This window comes from Globicephala melas, chromosome 17, assembly GCF_963455315.2.
Source record: "Globicephala melas chromosome 17, mGloMel1.2, whole genome shotgun sequence".
In the NCBI taxonomy this organism is placed as follows: Eukaryota; Metazoa; Chordata; class Mammalia; order Artiodactyla; family Delphinidae; genus Globicephala; species Globicephala melas.
Genome location: NC_083330.1, coordinates 34,698,134 through 34,720,524, shown reverse-complemented (window position 1 = coordinate 34,720,524; position 22,391 = coordinate 34,698,134). Strand labels below are relative to the sequence as shown.

General features: G+C 36.0%; 1 protein-coding gene across 1 annotated transcript in view; it reads left to right on the top strand.

Moving 5' to 3' along the window:
- The first annotated feature begins 2,188 nt into the window (after positions 1-2,188).
- C17H8orf88 (chromosome 17 C8orf88 homolog) overlaps positions 2,189-22,391 on the top strand; it is a 41,994-nt gene continuing 21,791 nt past the window's right edge. Inside the window, exons 1-4 of the mRNA XM_030862859.2 lie at positions 2,189-2,320; positions 8,887-8,985; positions 11,692-11,765; positions 19,023-19,095. Coding sequence (XP_030718719.1) covers positions 8,913-8,985; positions 11,692-11,765; positions 19,023-19,095 — 220 coding nt within the window. The 5' untranslated portion in view covers positions 2,189-2,320; positions 8,887-8,912. The remainder of the gene's footprint in view (positions 2,321-8,886; positions 8,986-11,691; positions 11,766-19,022; positions 19,096-22,391) is intronic.

The window sequence follows — 22,391 nt, the reverse complement described above, 5'->3', positions numbered from 1 at the left end:
GGTTGAAAGGATTTACTGACTTCATTATCCACAGACTTCTGGTGCTTCATGCCATAGGACATGTTCTTATCATGACACCTCCTCTGACCTGCACTTTAGTCTCTGAAGCCAGGTGAGCTGTCTCAGTGGAAGGTAAGAATGTTGCTGGAAGCCTTTTCTACACCTAAATAGCAATAACTTGACTATGCATGGAAGTGATTGTGAAACTCCACACCTTTTAAAATGGTAAATCCTACTATATTACTGTCCCACTTAAACACTTCAATGCTTCCCATTGCTCTTAAAATAAAATTCAGTCTCCTTACTGGAGCCTACAAAAAACTGTAGGATTTCAGCTTTTCCTGTCTCTCCAAACTCATCTTCAGCATTCTCTTCTTGCTTTCTATTCAACCATACTGGTCTTAATCAGTTTCTGAAATATGCTAAACTTTTTCTCACCCCAGGACATTAATACCTACAGTTCCCTTTCCCTAAATACCTTTTTCCTATTCTATATCAGCATTCAGCCCTAGCTTAGATGATCCCTTTTCAAAGAGGCATTTCATCTTCAGTTATCCCATTCCAGTCAAGCTTTCTTTGCCTTTACACAGCCTCCTTTGCAGTACTTGCCTTTTGAGTCCTCTTTCTAAATACTTTTTTCTGGAATGGGTTTTCTTAATCAGCATCCCTTTCCTAATGTTCCAATTTATCTATAACGTGTATGTATACGTTATATATGTATGGGTACATATTTTTTTGTGTGTGTACATAAAAAAGCTGTTTGAAAACCTCAACTTAAATATTCTTTTATAATCTCATATTTACAAGTCCCAGTTTGAACTCATCATTTCCCTCCTTAAACCTGTTCTGCCTCTTGTGTTCCCTATCTTATGTCATCACCACCTATTCACTTGTTCACCCAATTCAGAAACCCCGAGTCACCCTAGATTCTCTTCTTATTCACTCCTTCCACCCAGTCTGTCACAAAACTATTGATTTCACTTCAGCAGCATCTCTCAGATCTATCCCTTCTTCTTTGGTACTTATCTCAGACATCATTATTTTTTATTGGAGTTATTGCAGACACCCCCAGGGAAGCCTTCTGTGGCCTGTTTAATATTGCTATATCTTACACCCCCCACACACAATCTGCCCTCCATAGTGCTGTGAGAACGACCCTTCCAATATTCAAAAACATAAGTTATGAAAGATTCAAACTTTTGATTCATGTCCACTTCTTCTGTTTCCTTTCCACACTGTTTTCCCTACTCCAACTACTGTACGCCAGACAAGTTTTCTTTTCCCTTTGCACCGTCTCTTCTTCCTTGCCTTCTTCCTCCAGCCAGCTGGAAGAAACCAAGCATAAGCTGTTCCGAAAACGGCTCTAACATTCCAAGCCTAAGGGTCAGTTTAGGCATTCCTTACACTATGCTCCCAACTTAAATCTACTCCTCTATCGCAATACTTAGCACAGCCCACAGAATTTGTTCACCAGCCCAGGGGCCCACCAGATTGTGAGCCCTGTAATTACACCCGTGTTCACCCGTGTTCCGCCTCCACGTCCCCCTAGTATAGTGGTAGTACCAAGTGGGGACTCTCAAAAATAACAGTGAAAAATTGAGTAAAAGAATAAAAGTGAAAATTAAAAATAAAGGATTCGGATTCAGATGGAGTCGCCTCAACGAAGTTTGTTCCTTTCAGGACGGCAGTCTGTGTGCGATATGTATTCCTGTCAGAAGTTAACCATTTCCCTTATTCCATAACAGCCCGAATCCTAGCACCACTTAGACTCAGGCCAGGGACAGCTGCCAGCGCCTGCGGGATCCGCCGGCAGCTCCGACGCGGGAGGGGCTCAGTCGTCAGCTCACCGGAGGCCTCGCTCATAGAGGCTGCATAGCTCACAAACGCTGCCTGGAGTCCGCCGTCCGGCATCGCGCAGACGTCTCGTCTCGCGCCTCCCCGTGTCGGGCAAGCAGGACCGCCGGCTGGGGTCCCAAAGGCATCTCGGCGAAGCCTCCGCACCACGCGCGGCTCCCGAGAGGCTGCGCCCGCCCCTCGCGCCCTGCACATCCCGAGAAACGCACGCCGCCAGTTTAACGGTTCTGCTCCCGCCGGGCTGCGCCGCGCTCTGGGCCCCAGGCGCCCGAGGCCCCGCCCCGCGCCCGCCCAACGCCCCTGGGAGCCGCCGTCTGCCCCGCCCTCGTCGCCGCCACCCTGGGCCTGGAGCGGACTCGCGGCTGCAGCTGTTCACGGACGGGCAGCCGGGCGCTCGGCCGCCGCGTCTAGGGCTGAGCGCCGCGACGCGGCTGCTTGTCCCGAAATCCTCCCGGATCTTTAGGCGGTAGGTGGCCGGGGATGACGAGCCATACGGGGACAGAAGTCAGGTCCCGGGGTGTGAGGAGGCCAGTGGACGCCGTCTCCGAGGGAGGAAACGGGGGAAGTTGAGGTGAGGGAGAGAACCTCTGGGGTCAGTCGGCGCAAATCAGGCAGGGCCTCCACAGGGTCCCCAAGGTGGTTCTTAGAGTGTGAAGGGAACGAGCAGGTCGGAAGGAAAGGGGTGGGGGCCGGTGTGGAAAACCGGGCGAGGGGCCAGTGGCCAAGGGAATTACACTGCTGAAGGGATATTGATAAAACAAAAACAAAACAAACACATAAAAAGCCCCGAAAAGGAAGTGCACATCGCCCGCTGTCCCAGGACCTGGTCCTAGGTAGTGGGATGGTTTGAAGACTGTTTCCTATGCCCTAGAATCATCCTTACTAATTTTGGGCAACAGTTTGTTTTTGTTTTTGAGATTACTGTAGTTGTTTTTATTAATAATAAATTAAATTCAATAAGAAAAGAAAACCCAGTAAGAATAAAGAAGCAAAAGACATGTGTGGTCACTTCACAGAAGGAAAGCAAATGGTTAATGAACGTATTTGAAGATGTTCTATGCAACTTGTATGTAAAGGTATTCTGTTTTACAAAAGTTGACATATAACATTATAATAGTTTCAGGTGTACAACATATTTGTATCAAAATTTTATAATTGCTGATATTTTAGCAAAACTAAAAAAAAAAAAAACCTGAAAAAGGACAGTTACATCAGTTATGACAACCACCAACACCCATTACCTGGACAGTTTTATCCCACCTCAATGTTAAATTCTGCTTGTATTGAAAGATGCTTCACAGAGAAAACAAAAATTTGGGGTCAGAAAGCATGAAATGGAAAAATATAAGGGGACACTCTAGGCTTATAACTTCTTGATATTTTAGTTTTAATTTTTCCTGCATATGGCAACACGATTTGTGGAGTATAAAGTGTCTTTCATCATGTAAGTCATAATTAGTTTATCCTGTACTCCTCTATATTTCCTTTATGTTATTTTTCATCTATCAGGTTATCAGTTTCTGCTGTTTACTTACAAGCAGCATTTGGCTTTAAGGAATCCTAACTTTGTAAAAGAGATATTTTGAAGTTGAAAATTAAGATTAAATCCTATCTGGTATAATCCTATATGGGAAATATACATGAGGTAAATGAAAGCATGGTCTTTTCACTTCTTCTCTCAGCTTATTTCTTTAATTTTATATGCTTTTATTTCTTAATTGCAGCAGAACCATCAGCAGTTTCTAAAGAAATCTAGAATTTAAGTTGTAAATTTTAAGTATAATATTCAGCTTTTAAGTATAATACATATTATGTTTCATATATCTAATCCATTCTGTGGATTAGAATGGCAGTGTACCATGTCTGCAGAGTGAGGAAAGCATAGTAATCCCACAATTTATTTAGTAGTTGAAGAAAAATTGAAAATTGAGGAAATGAAAATTATTAGCACACACCACTTTATTCAGCAAGGTTTTATACATAAATGTTCCTTCTCATAATTAATTTTTTTTCCATACAAATAGTGTCCACATGGAATAGTGGAGAGTGAGGTGTCTTTACTTACCAAACACACAAGTTTAGAGACAAGGGCGTGAACTTTATAGTCGGAACCTCATTTCTACCAATTACTAACCGTGTGAACTTGAGCACATCTCTTATTTTTCTTAGCCTCAGGTTTCTCATCTGTAAAGTAGCTAATAATGATTTTCTACAACAGTTAATGTATGGCTCAAAATTAAATGAGATAGTATATGTAAAGCATTTAACATGTAGTAGGATCTCAAAAAATGGAGTTTTAATTAAAAAAGAATAGGATATATTGGGTAAAGAAAATTTGCCCCAATTGATCAGTATATATACTTATCTCATGGTACTATATTTTAGAAAATTTTAGGTTAATTTGTAATTTCAGAATTGGTGGGCCCTTATATTTAGTTTGATATATTTTTTTAAACAAACAACCTAAGATATAGTTAGTATTCTAGATGAAGAATAGCACTTACACAGGTTTCCTGACTTGCAAACCAGTGTTCTGTTCATACCACTTGGCATTTTAAGATGATTTGTGTAAACTTGAAAAACAACTTTAGTTAGTAACCATTTCTCAGCATGTGTTAATATAATGAATTTTTGAGACATTGGATCAAAATGTCCTTTAAAAATATTTATACCGCAAAACTATATATTTACATTTCAAAGACAACTTTATGACAGGCCCACTACTTGCTACCCAATGTTGTAGGTAGGGTTATGTTTTTTTTGCAACTGTTCTTTGTAACACTTGATATCATAAATGCCTAACCTAGGTAGCTTCAAAGGAAAGGAGTTCTACATTCAATGAGTGAGCAGACATTAGAGTTTAAGATTGAAGTTATTTTATATGCTGACTGTGTCGTTCAGCTGTCTTTATTTGTAACCCAGAGAATTAGGCTTTGGTTTGTGGAGCCCTGTCCTTCATAGATTCTGATCCTAGATCAGTTTTACAATAATTGCTTATTATTGTATAAGGTAAATACTTTTCCATTAATAACACTGTTTAAGACATGATGCTGTTATATAGTATGCATCCCAAACTTATTCCCTATAATGTCACTGTCTCTATGCAGACATAGTTTACTTTAATAATTTCCTTAACTGATGTGGATTTATGTATCTGGGGACTTTGCTGTAGTTTTCATACTACAAATTGAAAGGGTAGGTGGTACTGAAAAATCTTTTCGTTTGTTTGCTTGTTTATTTACATGTGTTGTAAAATCATATAAGAGTTCTGTAACTCCCCAACTCTTGAAAACTGTGGATTTGCATTGAATACTGGGGATTTGCATTGCTCAGCAACTGGAAAGACTTTACAACCTACCAACTCGATTTCAGCTGAGCAATGAAAAATAAAAAAGTGTGTGCCAAAGTACTCTATTGTATTCTTTTCATATGGGAAACAGGATGGAAAATTACTACTACTAGTATTAGTGTCCTAATTAAAATGGCTAGGATAAACATTAAATAATGCAATATTAGACTGTTCTTTGGTCCATATTAAAATATTCCCTTCCACATAGAAAATATTCAATAAATATTTGAAGTGGGTTTTTCTGCTACATATGCTTATAACTTTTTTTTTCCTATTATATCAAAGTAGTGCATTAGTTTTGTTTAGAAGGTTGTTAATCACTGTGCTGAAATACCAGTTAACATACACATTACAAATCTAGATGGGTGTTAACTTAGAGTACTGGCTTGCATCTCTCCGAATTTCAAGAAAAAGTAACTATTTTGTGCTTAGTTATCATTGCTAACTTTGAGAGATTGTTTATAAATTTATGATTTTAACACTTGAATTATGTCCAAAGGCATTTTTTTAAGATTAAAACATTTCTTTGGAGCATAAAGAAAGTGATTAACCCTATTTTATACTTAGGGAAACAGTCACTTAGACCAACCTCTGCTTAAAATCATGGGTTACAATCAATTTCTGGATGAGCAAGTGCAAAATCAGGTGGAGTTTTACTTTTGACTTTGTCTTGATAGGTATCAAAATTTGGAAAGCTTTTGGTCCATTCAGGCATCAGAAGATTTTCATTAAATAGGAGGTATTTAAATTTATAGATTTATTTAGTAAAACTAATTATGTTGCAGCTACTAAGATACAAAGATAAATAAAGCCTAGTTTTTTTGGCTTAAACTAACTCACAGTCTAACCAATTAGGCATATAATAGATTTTTTGTATGATACATTTTAGAAAAATTAATAGGCAAAATATTGGGTTGGTCAAAAATTCATTCAGCTTTTTCATAAGAAGTCATGGAAAAACCCGAATGAACTTTTTGGCCAACCCAATACAATATGGACCACTGGAGGAAGAAAGAAAAATCATTATTGTTGCTACCACTATTGTTATTTTACTATCAACTATTTGTTAGGAACTAGAGAACTTCATGTGAACCAGTTTATTTAATGTTAGCGTTGAGACATGAGGATCCTTTCCACGGAAGTAGAGGGAACTTGACGTTGGCTTTGAAGGATGAATAGCAATTTGGGAGAAGAGCAGCAGGGAGAGTGAGGGAACTCCAAACAGAGCACCTGAATATATATGATGAAACAAAATAACATTTATGAATTCAACAACTTATTGAACGTGTACTGTGTATTAGACACTGTGCTAGCCATTAGAGATATACCTGAGTGATAGAGCTATAATTTTATAGTGAGATAATAGGTATTTGAAACTAATGCAACACACTGGAAGAGGATACAGGGGTGATTTATGAGCACATAAGAAGGGTACTTAATGAAACTTGGACAGTTCTGCCTGTGTGGGAGGTGGAAAGAGAATATGGGGCTAGCTTGATCATAGCATCTTGTCCAAAAGCATGGGGATGAGCATACCCATCACTTTTTAGACTCATGACCTTGGGCAAGTTACCTGATTTCCCTAAGCCTTCTCTGTAAAATGAGGATAAAAAAATGATAAAATTAACATTTATTTAACTTTTACTATGTACCAGGCATTGTGCTAATGCTTTATACAGATTTTCTTTTTTAGTCTTCACATCAAACTTAGGAGATAGGGGTTATTGTTTTCCATAATTACATAACTAAGTGGTGGAGCTATGATAAGAACCTAGGTAGGCTGACCCAAGACCTGAGCTCTAGCTGTTAATAGTGCCTAATTTATAAAGTTGTTCTGAATATTAAATAATATGACATAGGTAAGTGGTTTACTGTGTATGACACATGGATGTTGGGTCCTGTTTCTGTTAATAATTCAGGAGATGATGGGGTACTGAAGTTTTTTAAGCAGGTATGTGTGTAAGGAGATCATAGTTTGGAGACTATATTCACCCATTTATTCAGCAGATGCTTGTTTTACACCTACTTTGGATCCAGTCCAAGTACTGAGTTAGTTGTAGGGGACACAGGAGGAATGAAAATATTGTTCCTCACTTTAAGAAGACTCTGTTCCTCACTTTTGCCTAGTATGGAAGACAAATCAGCCATTATAGTGTGGTATATAGTATAGTATAGTACAGTGTTCTCTAAGTGGCATGATAAGGGCATATTCACTGTGTCCCAGGTACATAGGTACATAGGGAGAGGGAGTATTTAAATCAGTCTAGGTGTTCAGGGAGATGAATTAAGAACTACTGTGGGACTAAAAGAGTAGTGGTGGGAGTAAAGAAAATATATTTTAGAGATATTTTGGAAGTAGAATGGATAGGAATTAGAGACTGATTATGGTGTGGGGGCTCTAATATAGACAAATTTAAGGTGTCTTTAACTGAGGGTGATATGAGGGAGTTGGTGATGACTTAAGGAATACAGGAGGAGGGACATCTTTGGAGTCAAAGTAATGAATTTGATTTTTTTTATAGTAATAGCATGTATTTAGCACTTGCCTTGTGCCAAGTAGTCTTTTTTTTCTTCTTAACATCTTTATTGGAGTATAATTGTTTTACATTGTTGTGTTAATTTCTGCTGTATAACAAAGTGAATCAGCTATACGTATACATATATCCCCGTATCCTCTCCCTCTTGCATCTCCCACCCACCCTCCCTATCCCACCCCTCTAGGGGGACACAAAGCACTAAGCTGATCTCCCTGTGCTATGCGGCTGCTTCCCACTAGCTATCTATTTTACATTTGGTAGTGTATATATGTGAATGCCACTCTCTCACTTTGTCCCAGCTTACCCTTCCCCCTCCCCGTGTCTTCAAGTCCGTTCTCTACATCTGCATCTTTATTCCTGTCCTGTCCCTAGGTTCTTCAGAACCTTTTTTTTAGATTCCATATATATGTGTTAGCATATGGTATTTTTCTCTTTCTGACTTACTTCACTCTGTATGACAGACTCTAGGTCTGTCCACCTCACCACAAATAACTCAATTTCATTTCTTTTTATGGCTGAGTAATATTCCATTGTATATATGTACCACATGTTCTTTATCTATTCATCTGTCGATGGGCGCTCAGGTTGCTTCCACGTCCTGGCTATTGTAAATAGTACTGCAATTTTGGATATGTTAAACTTGAGGTACCTATAGTAAAATATAAATGGAAATATCTTTTGGCAATTAGAAAGATAAAACTGGAATTTAAAAGAGAGGTAGATGCTGGATGTGTAAATTAGGGCATATTTATCATGCAGATAGGTATTTGCAATCATAAGAATAGATGAGAGTAGCTAAGAGGACCAAAGCCAAATTTGGACGAATCCCTAAGTTTATTTGGAGAAAAGTAGGAATCAGCTAAGGAAGTTAGAAGAGGCAGTCAAAGAAATAGGAAACAAAACTTAAAGAAAAGAGTCAGGAGAGTTAAGGGAGGAAAATGTTTTAAAGAGGGAATATTCAGTTGTGACAGATGCTGTAAAGGGGTCTATGGTTTGTTGCATGTTATTTTAAATGCTTTGTTTTGTGTTTTCCACCTTAACTTATAAAATAGTTCTCTTCAAATGAATGTCATGGTTATTTGTATATATGTTAAAGCAACTTGATTATCTTGTCTAGAAGATAAAATGTATTTTTCCCGCCTAAAGTATGGAACCTCAAGGTCTTTGAGACAATGGAAACCAAAAAATTGATTGGTAAACCACTTCAACCAGCAAGACCTGTTCGTCATCTGACTTCTCCTCCTGGTGAGTAATCTAGGGTACACATTTTAAAAAATTAATTGGTTAATGGCTAATTAGTATTTGAAAGGCCAAATAATATATAAATAATATGTATATACAATATATAAGTAAATAAATATATAAATGGTGGATGTTTAAAAAATAATGAAAACCAATGATCTCCACTGTTTGAAGAATTTAGAAGTATTACCAAAGAGAAGGATTCTTTTTTTATTGAAATATAGTTGATTTACAATATTGTGTTAGTTTCAGGTATACAGTAATGATTCAGTTATATACATATATATATATATCTTCAGATTATTTCCATTATAGGTTATTATAAGATTGAATATAGTTAATTGTGCTATACAGCAAATCTTTGTTGCTTATCTATTTTGTGTATAGTAGTTTGTATCTGTTAATCCCGTACTCCTAATTTATCCCTCTGCTCCTCCCTTTCCCATTTGGTAATCATAAGTTTATTTTCTATGTCTGTGAGTCTGTTTTATAATAGATTCATTTGTATTATTTTTTAGATTCCACATGTAAATGGTATCATATATTTATCTTTGTCTGATTTACTTCACTAAGTATAATATTTTCTAGGTCCATTCATGTTGCTGCAAATGGCACTATTTCATGCTTTTTTATGGCTAATATTCCATTGTGTATATATCACATCTTCTGTTGATGGGAACTTGGGTTGTTTCCATATCTTAGCTATTGTAAATAGTGCTGCTATGAACATTGGGATGCATGTATCTTTTTGAATTAGAAATTTTGTCTTTTCTGGATATATACCCAGGAGTGGGATTGCTAGATCATATGTTAACTCTATTTTTAGTTTTTAAGGAACCTCCATACTGTTTTCCATAATGGCTGCACCCATTTACATTCCCACCAACAGTGTAGGAGGGTTCCCTTTTCTCCACACCCTCTCCAGCAATTATTATTTGTAGGCTTTTTTTTTTTTTTTTTTGTGGTATGCGGGCCTCTCACTGCTGTGGCCTCTCCCATTGTGGAGTACAGGCTCCAGACGCGTAGACTCAGCGGCCATGGCTCATGGGCCCAGCCGTTCTGCAGCAAGTGGGATCCTCCCGGACCGGGGCACGAACCCGTGTCCCCTGCATCAGCAGGCGGACTCTCAACGACTGCGCCACCAAGGAAGCCCTATTTGTAGACTTTTTGATGATGGCCATTCTGACCTGTGTGAGATGATACCTCATTGTGGTTTTGACTTACATTAAGAAAATTCTTAATGGTCTACCAGACCAGCAAAGGTGGGAAGAACCTGTGTATTTTTTTTGCCTGAGAGCAACTTGTGTATCTTTTTTTTTCATGTCTCATTTTCATGGTTAACAACTGGCTTCTGCTCAGAATGATACTCTCAATACAAATTGTGTCCTGTGATTATGATCACTGCAGAGCAGTCATCTGGAGAGAGCATTAGACTTTAAAAAATATACCTAATTGAAAAAAAATTAGTACCAAGCAACACTTACAGATTAAGGCTGTGCTTGAACTGGAACATAAAATCTAATTTTTCAGGAAATCTAAATTTTCTAAAATATTTTCTTTTGCCCATAAAACTAAACTTTTGGACAAATTCTTGAAATACTTGGTATTTAATTTCTAAATTTATTATTATTATTTTCATTACTAGTATATATATTTATATTTTATGTATATTTGTCTATACATATATACATAAAATATAAAAGTTATTTAAATTCTGTTTAGTCCATGTGTTCAACTGAATAACTGGCTACTTAGAAAAGGGAAAATATAGCCCTTTTACTGGGTACAAAGATGAATCAGAAAATATAGAAATGACACAGCTCCTCAGTCCTCCATTTTTTCTCCTATCTTTGGTTCCTACAAAGAAGATTGTCTCTACTTTGGTAATGTTTCCTTTGAAGATGGCTGTGACTTAGGACAGACAAAATGAAATTAAGGGATCTTCTGGACCATAGTTTAGCAATGCTGAAGCTGTATCCTTCTGGTGCACTGAAGAAGCAGTTGTGTAGGGCGAAGTCTCAGATTTTTTCCTAAAGCGAGGGAAATAAAACCATTGGCAGCCGCTTCTTTCTGTGACTAGCCTTTTTACAGTACTCGTCCCTCCCTCATTTGTACAGGTTCAGTTTTCCACTGATCCTTTCCCTTGAAGGCTATTTCAGGGGTAGGTAGGAGTGGGCTGGTAGCCCTGATCTCTCATTTAATTATATCCTCTTAAGATCTGGACAGGAGTAGGGGTTTATTAAGCAGAAAAGTTAAGTAAATCAGAAATTAATTTTAGCCTTTCTCAGCATACTTCTGTACTCTCTGGACAACTCACATCCTCAAAGAAATCTACTTTTTCTTCAAGACCCAGATTGAATTATTTCTTTTCGTGAAGCCTTAGTTGATACCCCCAAAGCCCACTCTACTCTCCCCTGGTATCTTCTCTGTACCTGTCACATAACTTATTTTTATTATAGTCATTATTTATGAGCTTCTTTTTTAAAAATAAGCTATGAACTCTTTTATCTCTGAGCTTTTTTCATGCTTATAAACCCACTTCCTAACATGGTGGCTGACATTTCATTGTGTTGAGTAAATGAACTATCAGAAAACATTTCAAAACAGTGCCTAGAATATCCTAGGTACTTAAGGTTTTTAGGTGGTGGTATACCATTTATTGAAGTAATAGATATTTAAAACGTTTTTTTTTTTTTTCTCTCCTAACAGGAACAGTATTCCCTTTCAACTTCCAAAACGAATATCCATGCAACACCCAGTACTTACAAAGTGGAGTTAGCAGAGTAAGTCTTAGAAGTTATGATAAAATAAAGCATTACGACTGGAAAGTAACATTTGTTAGATGGCTGTTGTGTGCCAGGTACTATACTAAGTGCTTTATATACTTTTTAAAAGTTATGATCTATTTCAAGCATATATTAAAGAGAATAAACACTTATTAATACCCATTGCTCACCGTTTTCAAATCTAAATATTTTATTTTATTTGTTTTAGAAAATGTTAAAGCAAAAAACCTTACAGGTAAAATTTTAAAAACCTATATATCCCTGCACCGTCCCATTTCCTTCCCATACTTCCCCAAGATAACTGTCCTCAATTTATTATTGTTTTCGTGAATGTATTAGTACTTTTGCTATAACAAATAGAATTGTTTTAACTGTTCTACAATTTTATATAAATAATATTTTACCTACACATATTCTGCTATGTTTTTTCACATTTAGGTTTATATTTAAAATTTTCTAATTTAATTTTTTGACTAAATAAAATAGTCACAAATTTAAAAATTCAAAATATACAAAATGACATTTAGTGAAGTTTCCCTCCAATCTCTATCCCCTGGTCACCTATTTCCTCTGATCAGAAGTAACCATTGTACCCCTTTCTTATCTAGAAACTTTCAGAAATACATTATGCATAGACAAGCATAAATATATTTACAAATGGAATACTAGGCAACTGTTAAAATGAGTAAAGCAGTTCAATATGTGCTGATACAGAATAATCTCTTTATATATATATATTAAGCTACCACATTTCTTGTTCCATTTTCTGTCATGGGCATGACACTTGTTTCTGTTTTATAATAGAAATAGAAATATTTTATAATAAATGCTACAATAAACACCCATCTATATGTTATGTTTAATACATGTTTGAGAGGTTCTCAGTAGTATAAACCTGGAGTAGAATTGCTATATACTGTCAAATTTCTCTCCAAAGTGATTTGTACAAGCAATGCATGAAGTACTCTGATTTTTCTGCATCCTTACCCTGTTATTGTCAGACTTTCACTCTTTTTTTTTTTTTTGCGGTACGCGGGCCTCTCACTGTTGTGGCCTCTCCCGTTGCGGAGCACAGGCTCCGGACGTGCAGGCTCAGCGGCCATGGCTCACGGGCCCAGCCGCTCCGCGGCATGTGGGATCTTCCCGGACCGGGGCACGAACCCATGTCCCCTGCATCGGCAGGCGGACTCTCAACCACTGCGCCACCAGGGAAGCCCGTGACTTTCACTCTTTTTTCATGTTTAATGGGTGAGAAATGTATCTTGTCGGTTTTAATTTTTAATTCTTTATTACTTTGAGTGCAGCATCTTTTCTTATGTTTAATTTGGCCATTTGGTTTTTCTCTTTTGTGAATTATCAGTTCATATCATTTGCCCATTTCTCTTTGTCTATGAGAGAATTGTTTTTTGTGTGTGTGTGTGTGTTTTTCAAACTTTAAAATTTTAATGTAGTCATATTTTAAATTTTTAATGATTTCATTCTTTGTGTCATTGTTTATGAAGTTTTCTCATCCCTAAGATCAAAGGATATTTTTCCTACATATTCTTCAAAAAGATTTAAAGTTTTGCTTTAATATTTAAGTGTATAGTCTACCTGAAGTTAATTTTTGTATGATATAGATAGAAATCTATTTTTTTCATATAGAAGACCAGTTGTAAAGCACAATTCATTGAATGATCTATTCTTTCCATTCAGATTTATGCCATCTTTACTGTATAAGTTTTCAGATAAATAGGGCCTGTTTCTGGACTCTTAATTCTTTTCCACTGATCTATTTGTGTATCTCTGTGTCAGTACCATGATATCTTAATTACACTTGCTTTATATTAATTTTTTAAGCCATTGTAATGTTTTGTTTTATCTGTTCCAGTAGTTAGCATTTCCCTAATTAATACAATAATAATATTCATACCTCTCTTTGGAACCCTTGACCTTCTTTTAGAAACTTTATAAGTAAAAAGGAGTATATTAATATTGTAAATTTTATAGAGAAAAATCAGTTAATTAGATATACTTCTAAGTTTAAAATTTTGTCTACTGCTTCAGTTATAATGCAAAAGTGACCAGACTCTATGTCAGAGATATATCACATAATTTATAATGAAGGACACTTTTTACTAACTCTCTGTATTTTTTTAAACCAACTTTATTAAGGTATAATTTACATACAGAAAAATGAACCCATTTGTTCAAAGAGTTTTGATAAATATATACCTCATGTAACTAACCCCACAATGAAGCTATAGAGCTGTAGTTTCATCTTCCCCCAAAATACTCTTTTATTCCTTTATAGTCATTCACCATCCCCACTTCCACTAATCCTAGTGCTCCCTCCTCCAGGCATCTGCTGATCTGCTTTCTTTAACTATACATTAGTTTTGGCTGCTCTAAAATTTCATATAAATGAAATCACACAGTCTATATTCTTTGGTGTTAAATTTTTTTTTGCGGTACGCGGGCCTCTCACTGTTGTGGCCTCTCCCGTTGCGGAGCACAGGCTCTGGACGCGCAGGCTCAGCGGCCATGGCTCACAGGCTTAGCCGCTCTGCGGCATGTGGGATCTTCCCAGACCGGGGCACAAACCCATGTCCCCTGCATTGGCAGGCACTCTCAACCACTGCACCACCAGGGAAGCCCTGGTGTTAGATTTTTTTTGCTCAGCATAATGTTTTTGAGATTCTTCCATGTCCTTGTAGATAGCAGTAGTTGGTTTGTTTTTAATTTGGAATAGTATTCTGCTGTGTGAATATAGGACAATTTATTCCTCAGTTGATGGACATTGGATTGTATCTAGTTTTGGGATATTATGAATAATGCTGCTGTGGATAATTGTGTTCACGTCTTTGTGCGGACATGCACACAATACCCAGGAGTGGAATTGACGGATCATATGTTAAGTTGGTTTAGAAACTGCCAAAATGTTTTCCAAAGTGGTTGTACCTTCTTACATTCCCACTAGTAGTGTGTGAGGTACCAGTTGCTTCACATCCTTGTCAACACTTGGTATAGTCAGTCTTCATTTTTAGCCATTTTAGTGTGTGAGTAGTTGTATCTCATCGTATTTTATATTTGCATTTTCCTAATAATTAATGAGATTGAGCATTTTATCATGAGTTTATTTATCATCTGTAGTTTTCTTTTTTCTTTTTGGTGTCTGTTCAGATCCTTTGCATGTTTCTAATATTTGAGTTGTCTTTTTATTCTTTTATTTTAAAAAATTATTTTAAAAGATAATATACAAAAGCAAATCACTATATCCTATATGTGTGAATTTATTTCTAAACTCTATTATGTTCTACTGATTTATATGTCTGTTTTTTTCTATTGAGATATAATTGACATATAATGTGTAAGTTTAAGGTATAGAATGTGATGATTTAATACATGTGTATGTTGTAAAATGTTTACCACAATGGGTTCAGTTAACATATCCTTCATTTCACATAATCACTATTTTGTTGTTGTTGTTTTGTTGTAGTGAGAACATTAAGATATACCCTCTTAGCAGCTTTCAATATACAATATAGTATTGTCAACTATAGTTATCATGCTATATACTAGATTCCCTATATGTCTATCTCTTGGTCACCATCACACTTTACAGACTGCTGTAGCTTTCTGATAAGTCTTGAAATCAAGTAATGAAAGTTCATTAACTTTATTCTTTTTCAAATTTGTTATTCTGGGTCCTCTGCATTTCCATATAAGTTTTAAATGAGGCTGTCAATTTCTACAAAAGAGCCTATTGGAATTTTGATTGAGTTTAAAAATTAATTTGAAAAGAATTAACATCTTAATTTTGAGTTTTTGATCCATAAACATGACATTTCTCTCTGTGCTTTGGTTTTTTCAGCATAGGGGTCTTGAGCATCTTTTGTCAAATTTATAAGCATTTTGTATTTTTTGATACTATTGTTAAGTGGTATTTTTTGTAAATTTCAAATTCCACATCTTGGATACTAGGATATAGAAATACTATTGATTTTTGTATATTGACCTTGCTAAACTCACTTAGATCTCATAGCCTTTTTGTAGTGTATTCCCTCCCATTCTTGCTCTATTGTCATAATTTTACTTTAGCTTGTGCTATAAATACACAGTACATTGCTACTATTTTTGCTTTTGTATATTATATTTTAAAATAATTTTTTAAAATAAAAGAATTAATTTTATTTTACCTTCATTTATTCCATTTCCAGCACTCTTAATTTCTTTGTGTAAATCCATGTTTATTACTGGTATTATCTTTCTTCTGCCTGAACAACTTCTTTTAATCTGTTTTTTTAAATTATTACCTCATAAATAAGCACTTGAAAACTTTGGCTTAACAACAACTTATTATCTTTCATGGGTCTGTGGGCTGACTGGTCTTAGGTGACCATTTCTCAAAGATGTGGTTGCAATCAGATAACATCTAGGTCTGGAGTGCTTTAAAGTCTTGACTGGACTGGATGGCCAGATGGCTCACTCACATGGCAGGTAGTTAATGCTGGCTGTTGGTTTAGAGTTTAGCTGCCCCTGTAGACTGGAAGGGGCACCTACAAATGACCTCACCAAATGGCTTGGGCTCTTTACAGCACCACATCTGGATTTCAAGACTAAGGCCTGGAAACCAGCAGGGGCCTGTCATATTAGATTGGTCTGAGCAATCATAGAGCTTGCTCAGATTCAAGGGGAGGAGATAAAAGAATGTCAAGAATTTGTGGCCATCTTTGATCTGTTTAAGAATAATATGAATTTCCCTTCATCTGTATTACCAATTCATGGCTTTCACCCATTCTTTTTATTTATTTATTTATTTATATTTTTTAATTAAAAAAAAAGCTTTATTGGGGTATAGTTGTTTTACAACGTTGTGTTAGTTTTTGCTTTATAGCGAGTGAAGTGGAGTTCCCTGTGCTATACATCAGGTTCTCATTAGTTATCTATTTTACATGTATTAGTATATATATATATGTCAATCCCAATCTCCCAATTCATCCCACTTCCTCCTTCCCCCTTGGTGTCCATACATTTGTTCTCTACAACTGTGTCTCTGTTTCTGCCTTAGAAACAGGTTCATCTGTACCATTTTTCTAGATTTTCTCTTTCTGACTTACTTCACTCTGTATGGCAGTCTCTAGGTCTGTCCATGTTTCTACAAATGACCCAATTTCGTTCCTTTTTTATGGCTGAGTAATATTCCATTGCATATATGTGCCAGTCTCAGAGACCTCTGGGACAATATTAAATGCACCATTCTTTTTTATAGGCTTTTTTCCCCATTGTTTCCTAGGAGCTCCTTTATACTACAGAAATTAGTTCTTTATGAGTTACAGTATTTTTCCGGTTTACATTTTGCCTTTTGAGAGTGTTTATAAATCTTACTCTTTAAATTTTCATCCTAGGAATGGATGTTGATATGAATTTGTCTCTTCCTGTTCTCCTTCCTTATCTCAGTGGTGTACATTTGTTTAAGATAAGTGACAGGGTCTGGGAACATTTTTGCTATAAAAATGAAAAGGCTAAATAGAATATCTAGGTGTGCAGAGTGGGTATTTCACCACAAATTGCAAAGAACCTTGACTTGAAAAAAAAATGGTGTTTATTTTGCTTTACTCAAGCCTAGTCAACATTTTTCGTTTCCTAAACTAGCCATATTATCCCATGTTTTGCAGCTCAAAGGCTGCTTTTCTTCCATAAACATTCATTTTTCACCGGTCAGCCAGCCTAACTCCTATTAATCCTGTAAGTGTTGTTTAAGCATCACTTCCTATGTAAAGTGTTTCCTGAAATTTCTAAGTCAAATTTGATACCCCTTCCTTCCATTGCACCTTCTGCATATCGTTATTATAGAACTTCTCAAGTTTTATTGTCATTTAGTGTTTTATTTTTCTGTCTACCTTTTAGTTTGTGATCCCTCCAGAAACATATACTGGAATGTCATGTTCGTCTTTTTTTTTTTTTTTTTTGCGGTACGTGGGCCTCTTACTGTTGTGGCCTCTCCTGTTGCGGAGCACAGGCTCCAGATGCGCAGGCTCAGTGGCCATGGCTCACAGGCCTAGCCACTCTGTGGCACGTGGGATCTTCCCAGACCGGGCACGAGCCCGTGTCCCCTGCATCAGCAGGCGGACTCTCAACCACTGCGCCACCAGGGAAGCCCTATGTTCATCTTTGTATTCCCAATACAAAGCACAGTGCCAGTCATGTAGTAGGCACTCTGTGTTTGTTAAATGAGTAGGTTTAATAGGGCCACTGCTATCCATTTGGTGCCTTTACAAGAATTAGAAGAAGAACAAAAAATTATATAAAAATACAGATTTTGTTAGAATAAGATACCTTGCTGCCACCTGCTAGGATATCTGCCACATCTGTGCTGTGAATGGTACCCCTTTAGATCCACATTCTTCATGACTATATGCAGTAGCCCTGAGTTTCAAAAGCTAGCTTGACTACCTCTTATCTATGTACTTTTGGATTTGTTACTAAACACTTTTTGTCTTGATTTCCCTTGCCTGTAACATGGTGATCATAACACTTTCTTTATTTCCTTGTAAGATTATGACAGTTAAATGAGATAAGACATAGATAATCACCTTATAAAATTTTAGTAGGTGTACTTTCTTACATGCTATGAAAGATTTGAAATAATCTACATTTTCAGTTGTTAATATGTGCAGGCATGACAAAGTAAATTTACTTTTTTTCAGCTTTATTGAGATATGATTGACAAATACAAATTTAATCTATTTAGGTTGAACAACATGATTTTTTTAAAAAGTTATGCAACCTGATGATGTAATATACATACATATTGTGATATGATTACCACAATCAAATTAATTAACACACACAATTTATATGGAAACACAAAAGACCCCAAATAGCCAAAGCAATCTTGAGAAAGAAAAATGGAGGTGGAGGAATCAGGTGTCCTGACTTCTGACTATACTACAAAGCTACAGGAATCAAAACAGTATGCTACTGGCACAGAAACAGAAATATAGATCAATGGAACAGGATAGAAAGTCCAGAGATAAATCCACGCACCTATGGTCACCTAATCTATGACAAAGGAGGCAAGCCTATACAATGGAGAAAAGACAGTCTCTTCAATAAGTGTTGCTGGGAAAACTGGACAGCAACATGTAAAAGAGTGAAATTGGAACACTCCCTAACACCATACACAAAAATAAACTAAAAATGGATTAAAAACACAGTGTTAGATAAAATTTTAAAATCTTAGATAAAAAGTGTATTTTCTTCTTTCAATAGTGTAAGACGAGTGGAATGCAAGCCTTTTCTCAAGGTCTTAATGAACAACAACATCAGTCTCCAGTTAAAAAAGGTAAATTTTTATCATAATTCTCAACTTTCATAAGAGAGTTTTAGCACTCATGTAAAGTTAATATTTGCTTAGCTGCAAACCTTAGGTACATAAGAAATTTTATTATATTCTTTTGGTTGATTTCTGTCTATATTTGGTTATAGGTCTGACTGCTCTAAAGGGGAGACCACAATAACAGTGACTGAAACAAGATAGAAGTTTATTTCTGTATCTTCTGTATCATGTAAAATTTTGAGCTGGTGTACTCATTCTGGTTTGTGAAGTTGCTACCAGCCCCTGTATTATACTGTCCTATGGCTTTACCATCCTCAATACATGGCTTCTATCTTATTGCACAAGATGAATGCCTCTGCTCCAGCCACATGTCCCCTCTCTAGCCATCAGGAAGGAAGGAGGAAGAAAGTTCTAAAAAGTATCACCCAGAAGTTGCATATATAACTTCTATTTAATTTCTCATTGGCCAGAACTTAGTCATGCTGTACAAAGCAGACTGGAAAATATAATCTTTAGTTTTCCAGCCAGCTAATTCTATTGCTGAAGCAGAAAGGAAGAATTGCTCTTGCGAAGAACAAGTAGTCTTTCCCACACCAGCTACTTTTTAATAAAGTAAAGATTATTTATTAATTTAGTTTCCAAATTTTTGTCAACCAATCTGTGTATGTAATTTAAAAGTTACAAGTTATAAAAAATACTCTATTAGCATTTTCTTCTAGTATTTAACTCCATATTCTAAAGAAAATATTTAAATTGTTTCCATATTTCTCATTTTTTATATTATATTTTGAAAGCGTCTTTTGGAAAATGAGAATTTATGTCTTTCACATCAGTCCCCTCACTTCTTCAACCCTTCTATCTACCCCCTCCCCATCACATAGTTATTTAAATTTCATTTAGAGCATCATCACTCTTTATATTATATGACTATATAAATACAGTTGCTTGGCTGAGAGGTGCATATCTCCGTTTCATACAATCCGTCTTTTTTCCTGGAGTTAACATTTGTCTTGTTTTTCTATGCAACTGTTGTTAACTTTGCGCATCAGTTGCTCCAACAACTCTGCCACACTTATATATGTTTTCCTTATGGTCATATATATCAGTTGGCAGTTTTTCCCCTGAAGGAGACTTTCCTTTTAGAATCTTCCATTATCCTGTTCCAGTATGGATTAATTACTCTTCAGTACTGCTGTGAAGCTGTTTTCCTGGAATGGACTTCTACTGTTATCTGGGGATATTCCCCTTGCAATTCTCAGGTTTCTTTTTTCTTCTTTTTGATTGAAGTAAAACTCATCATTTAAACCATTATAAATGTACAATATCATGCAACCATCACCACTATCTAATTCCAGAACATTTTTATTACCCCCAAAGCAACCTCATACCCATTAAGCAGTACTCCCTCATACAGTCCTCTCCCCAGCCACCAGCAAACACTAATCTGCTTTTTGTCTTTGTGGATTTACTTATTCTGGACATCTCATTTAATATAATTATAAAATATATTACCTTTTGTTTGTGGCTTCTTTTATTTGCCATAAGGTATTCAAAGTTCATCCCTGTGTAGCATGTACCAGTACTTCATTCCTTTTTATGGATGAATAATATTCCATTGTATGGGTAAGCCACATTTTATTTATTTCTCAGTTAATGGACATTCAGTTGTTTTTACTCTTTGGCTGTTATGAATAATATTGCTGTGAATATTTGTGTACAGATTTCTGTTTGAACACCTGGTTTCATTTCTCTTGGATATATGCCTGTGAGTAGATTTGACAGGTCGTATGGTAGTTCTGTGTTTAACATTTTGAGGAACTGCCGAACTGTTTTCCACAGTGGCTATACCCCTTTACATTCCCAATAGCAATGTGTGAGGGTTCCAATTCCTTGACATCCTTGTTAGGATCTTTTTTTTTATCATAACCAATCTAGTGGGTGTGAAGTGGTATCTCATTGTGATTTTGATATTTATTTCTCTAATGACTAATGATTTTGAGTGTCTTTTCATGTGTTATTGGCCATTTGTATTTCTCCTTGGAGAAAGGTCTATTCATGTCCTTTGACCATATTTTAATTAGGTTGTTTTCTTTTTGTTGTTGAGTTTTAAGAGTTCTAGATACTAGACCCTCATCTGTTCTCTCCCTCTCTCTCCCACTTCCCTTCTGCCTTCCTCCCCTTCTCTCTCTCCCTATGTATGTGTGTGTGTGTCAATGTGTGTGTGTAATAAATATATACATATATTTATTAGGTATTAGGTATGTGTATATAAGACCCTTATCAGATATGTAATAATAGACACTAGACTCTTATCAGATATATAATTGTCAAGGACTTTTTCCTTTGTCTTTTCATTCTCTTGATAGTATACTTATATGTACACATTTTTTTAAATTTGTTGAAGTCCAATTTATCGTTTTTTCTTCTGTTGCCCTTGCCTTTGATGTCATTTCTGAGAAATTGCCAAATCTCAGGTCATAAAGGTTTATCCCTATGAGTTTTACAGTTTTAACTCTTACATTTAGCTCTTACATTTAGGTCCATTTTGAATTAATTTTTGTATATGGTGTGAGTTATAAGCCAACATTCACTTTTTAAAATTGAGGTATAGTTGATGTACAATATTATGTAAGTTTCAGGTATGCAGAATACTGAATCAATTTTAAAGGTTATATTTCATTTATAGTTATTATAAAATGTTGGCTATGTTCCCTGTGTTATACTATATATCCTTGTAACTTACTTATTTTATACATGGTAGTTTGTACCTCTTAATTCCCTGCCCCCATATTGCCCCTCCCCCTTCCCTCTCCCTACTGGTAACCACTGGTTTGTTCTCTATATCTGTGAGTCTGTTTCTTTGTGTTATATTTAATAGTTACTTTCATTTTTCAGATTCCACATATAAGTGATATCATACAGTATTTGTCTTTCTCTGACTTATTTCACTTAGCATAATACCCTCCAAGTCCATCCATGTTGTTACAAATGGCAAACTTCCATTCTTTTTTGTGGCTGAGTGATATTCCATAGTATATGTATACCACATTTTCTAATTCCATTCATTTGTTGATGGACACTGGGTTGCTTCCATATCTTGGCAATTGTAAGTAATGCTGCTGTGAACATTGGGATGCATGTATGTTTTCATTTTTTTCAGATAAATACCCAGGAATAGAATTGCTGAGTCATATGGTAGTTCTATTTTTAGTTTTTTGAAAAATCTCCATTCTGTTTTCCACAGTGGCTGCACTAATTTATATTCCCAACAAAAGTGAACCAGGGTTCCCTTTTCTTCACAT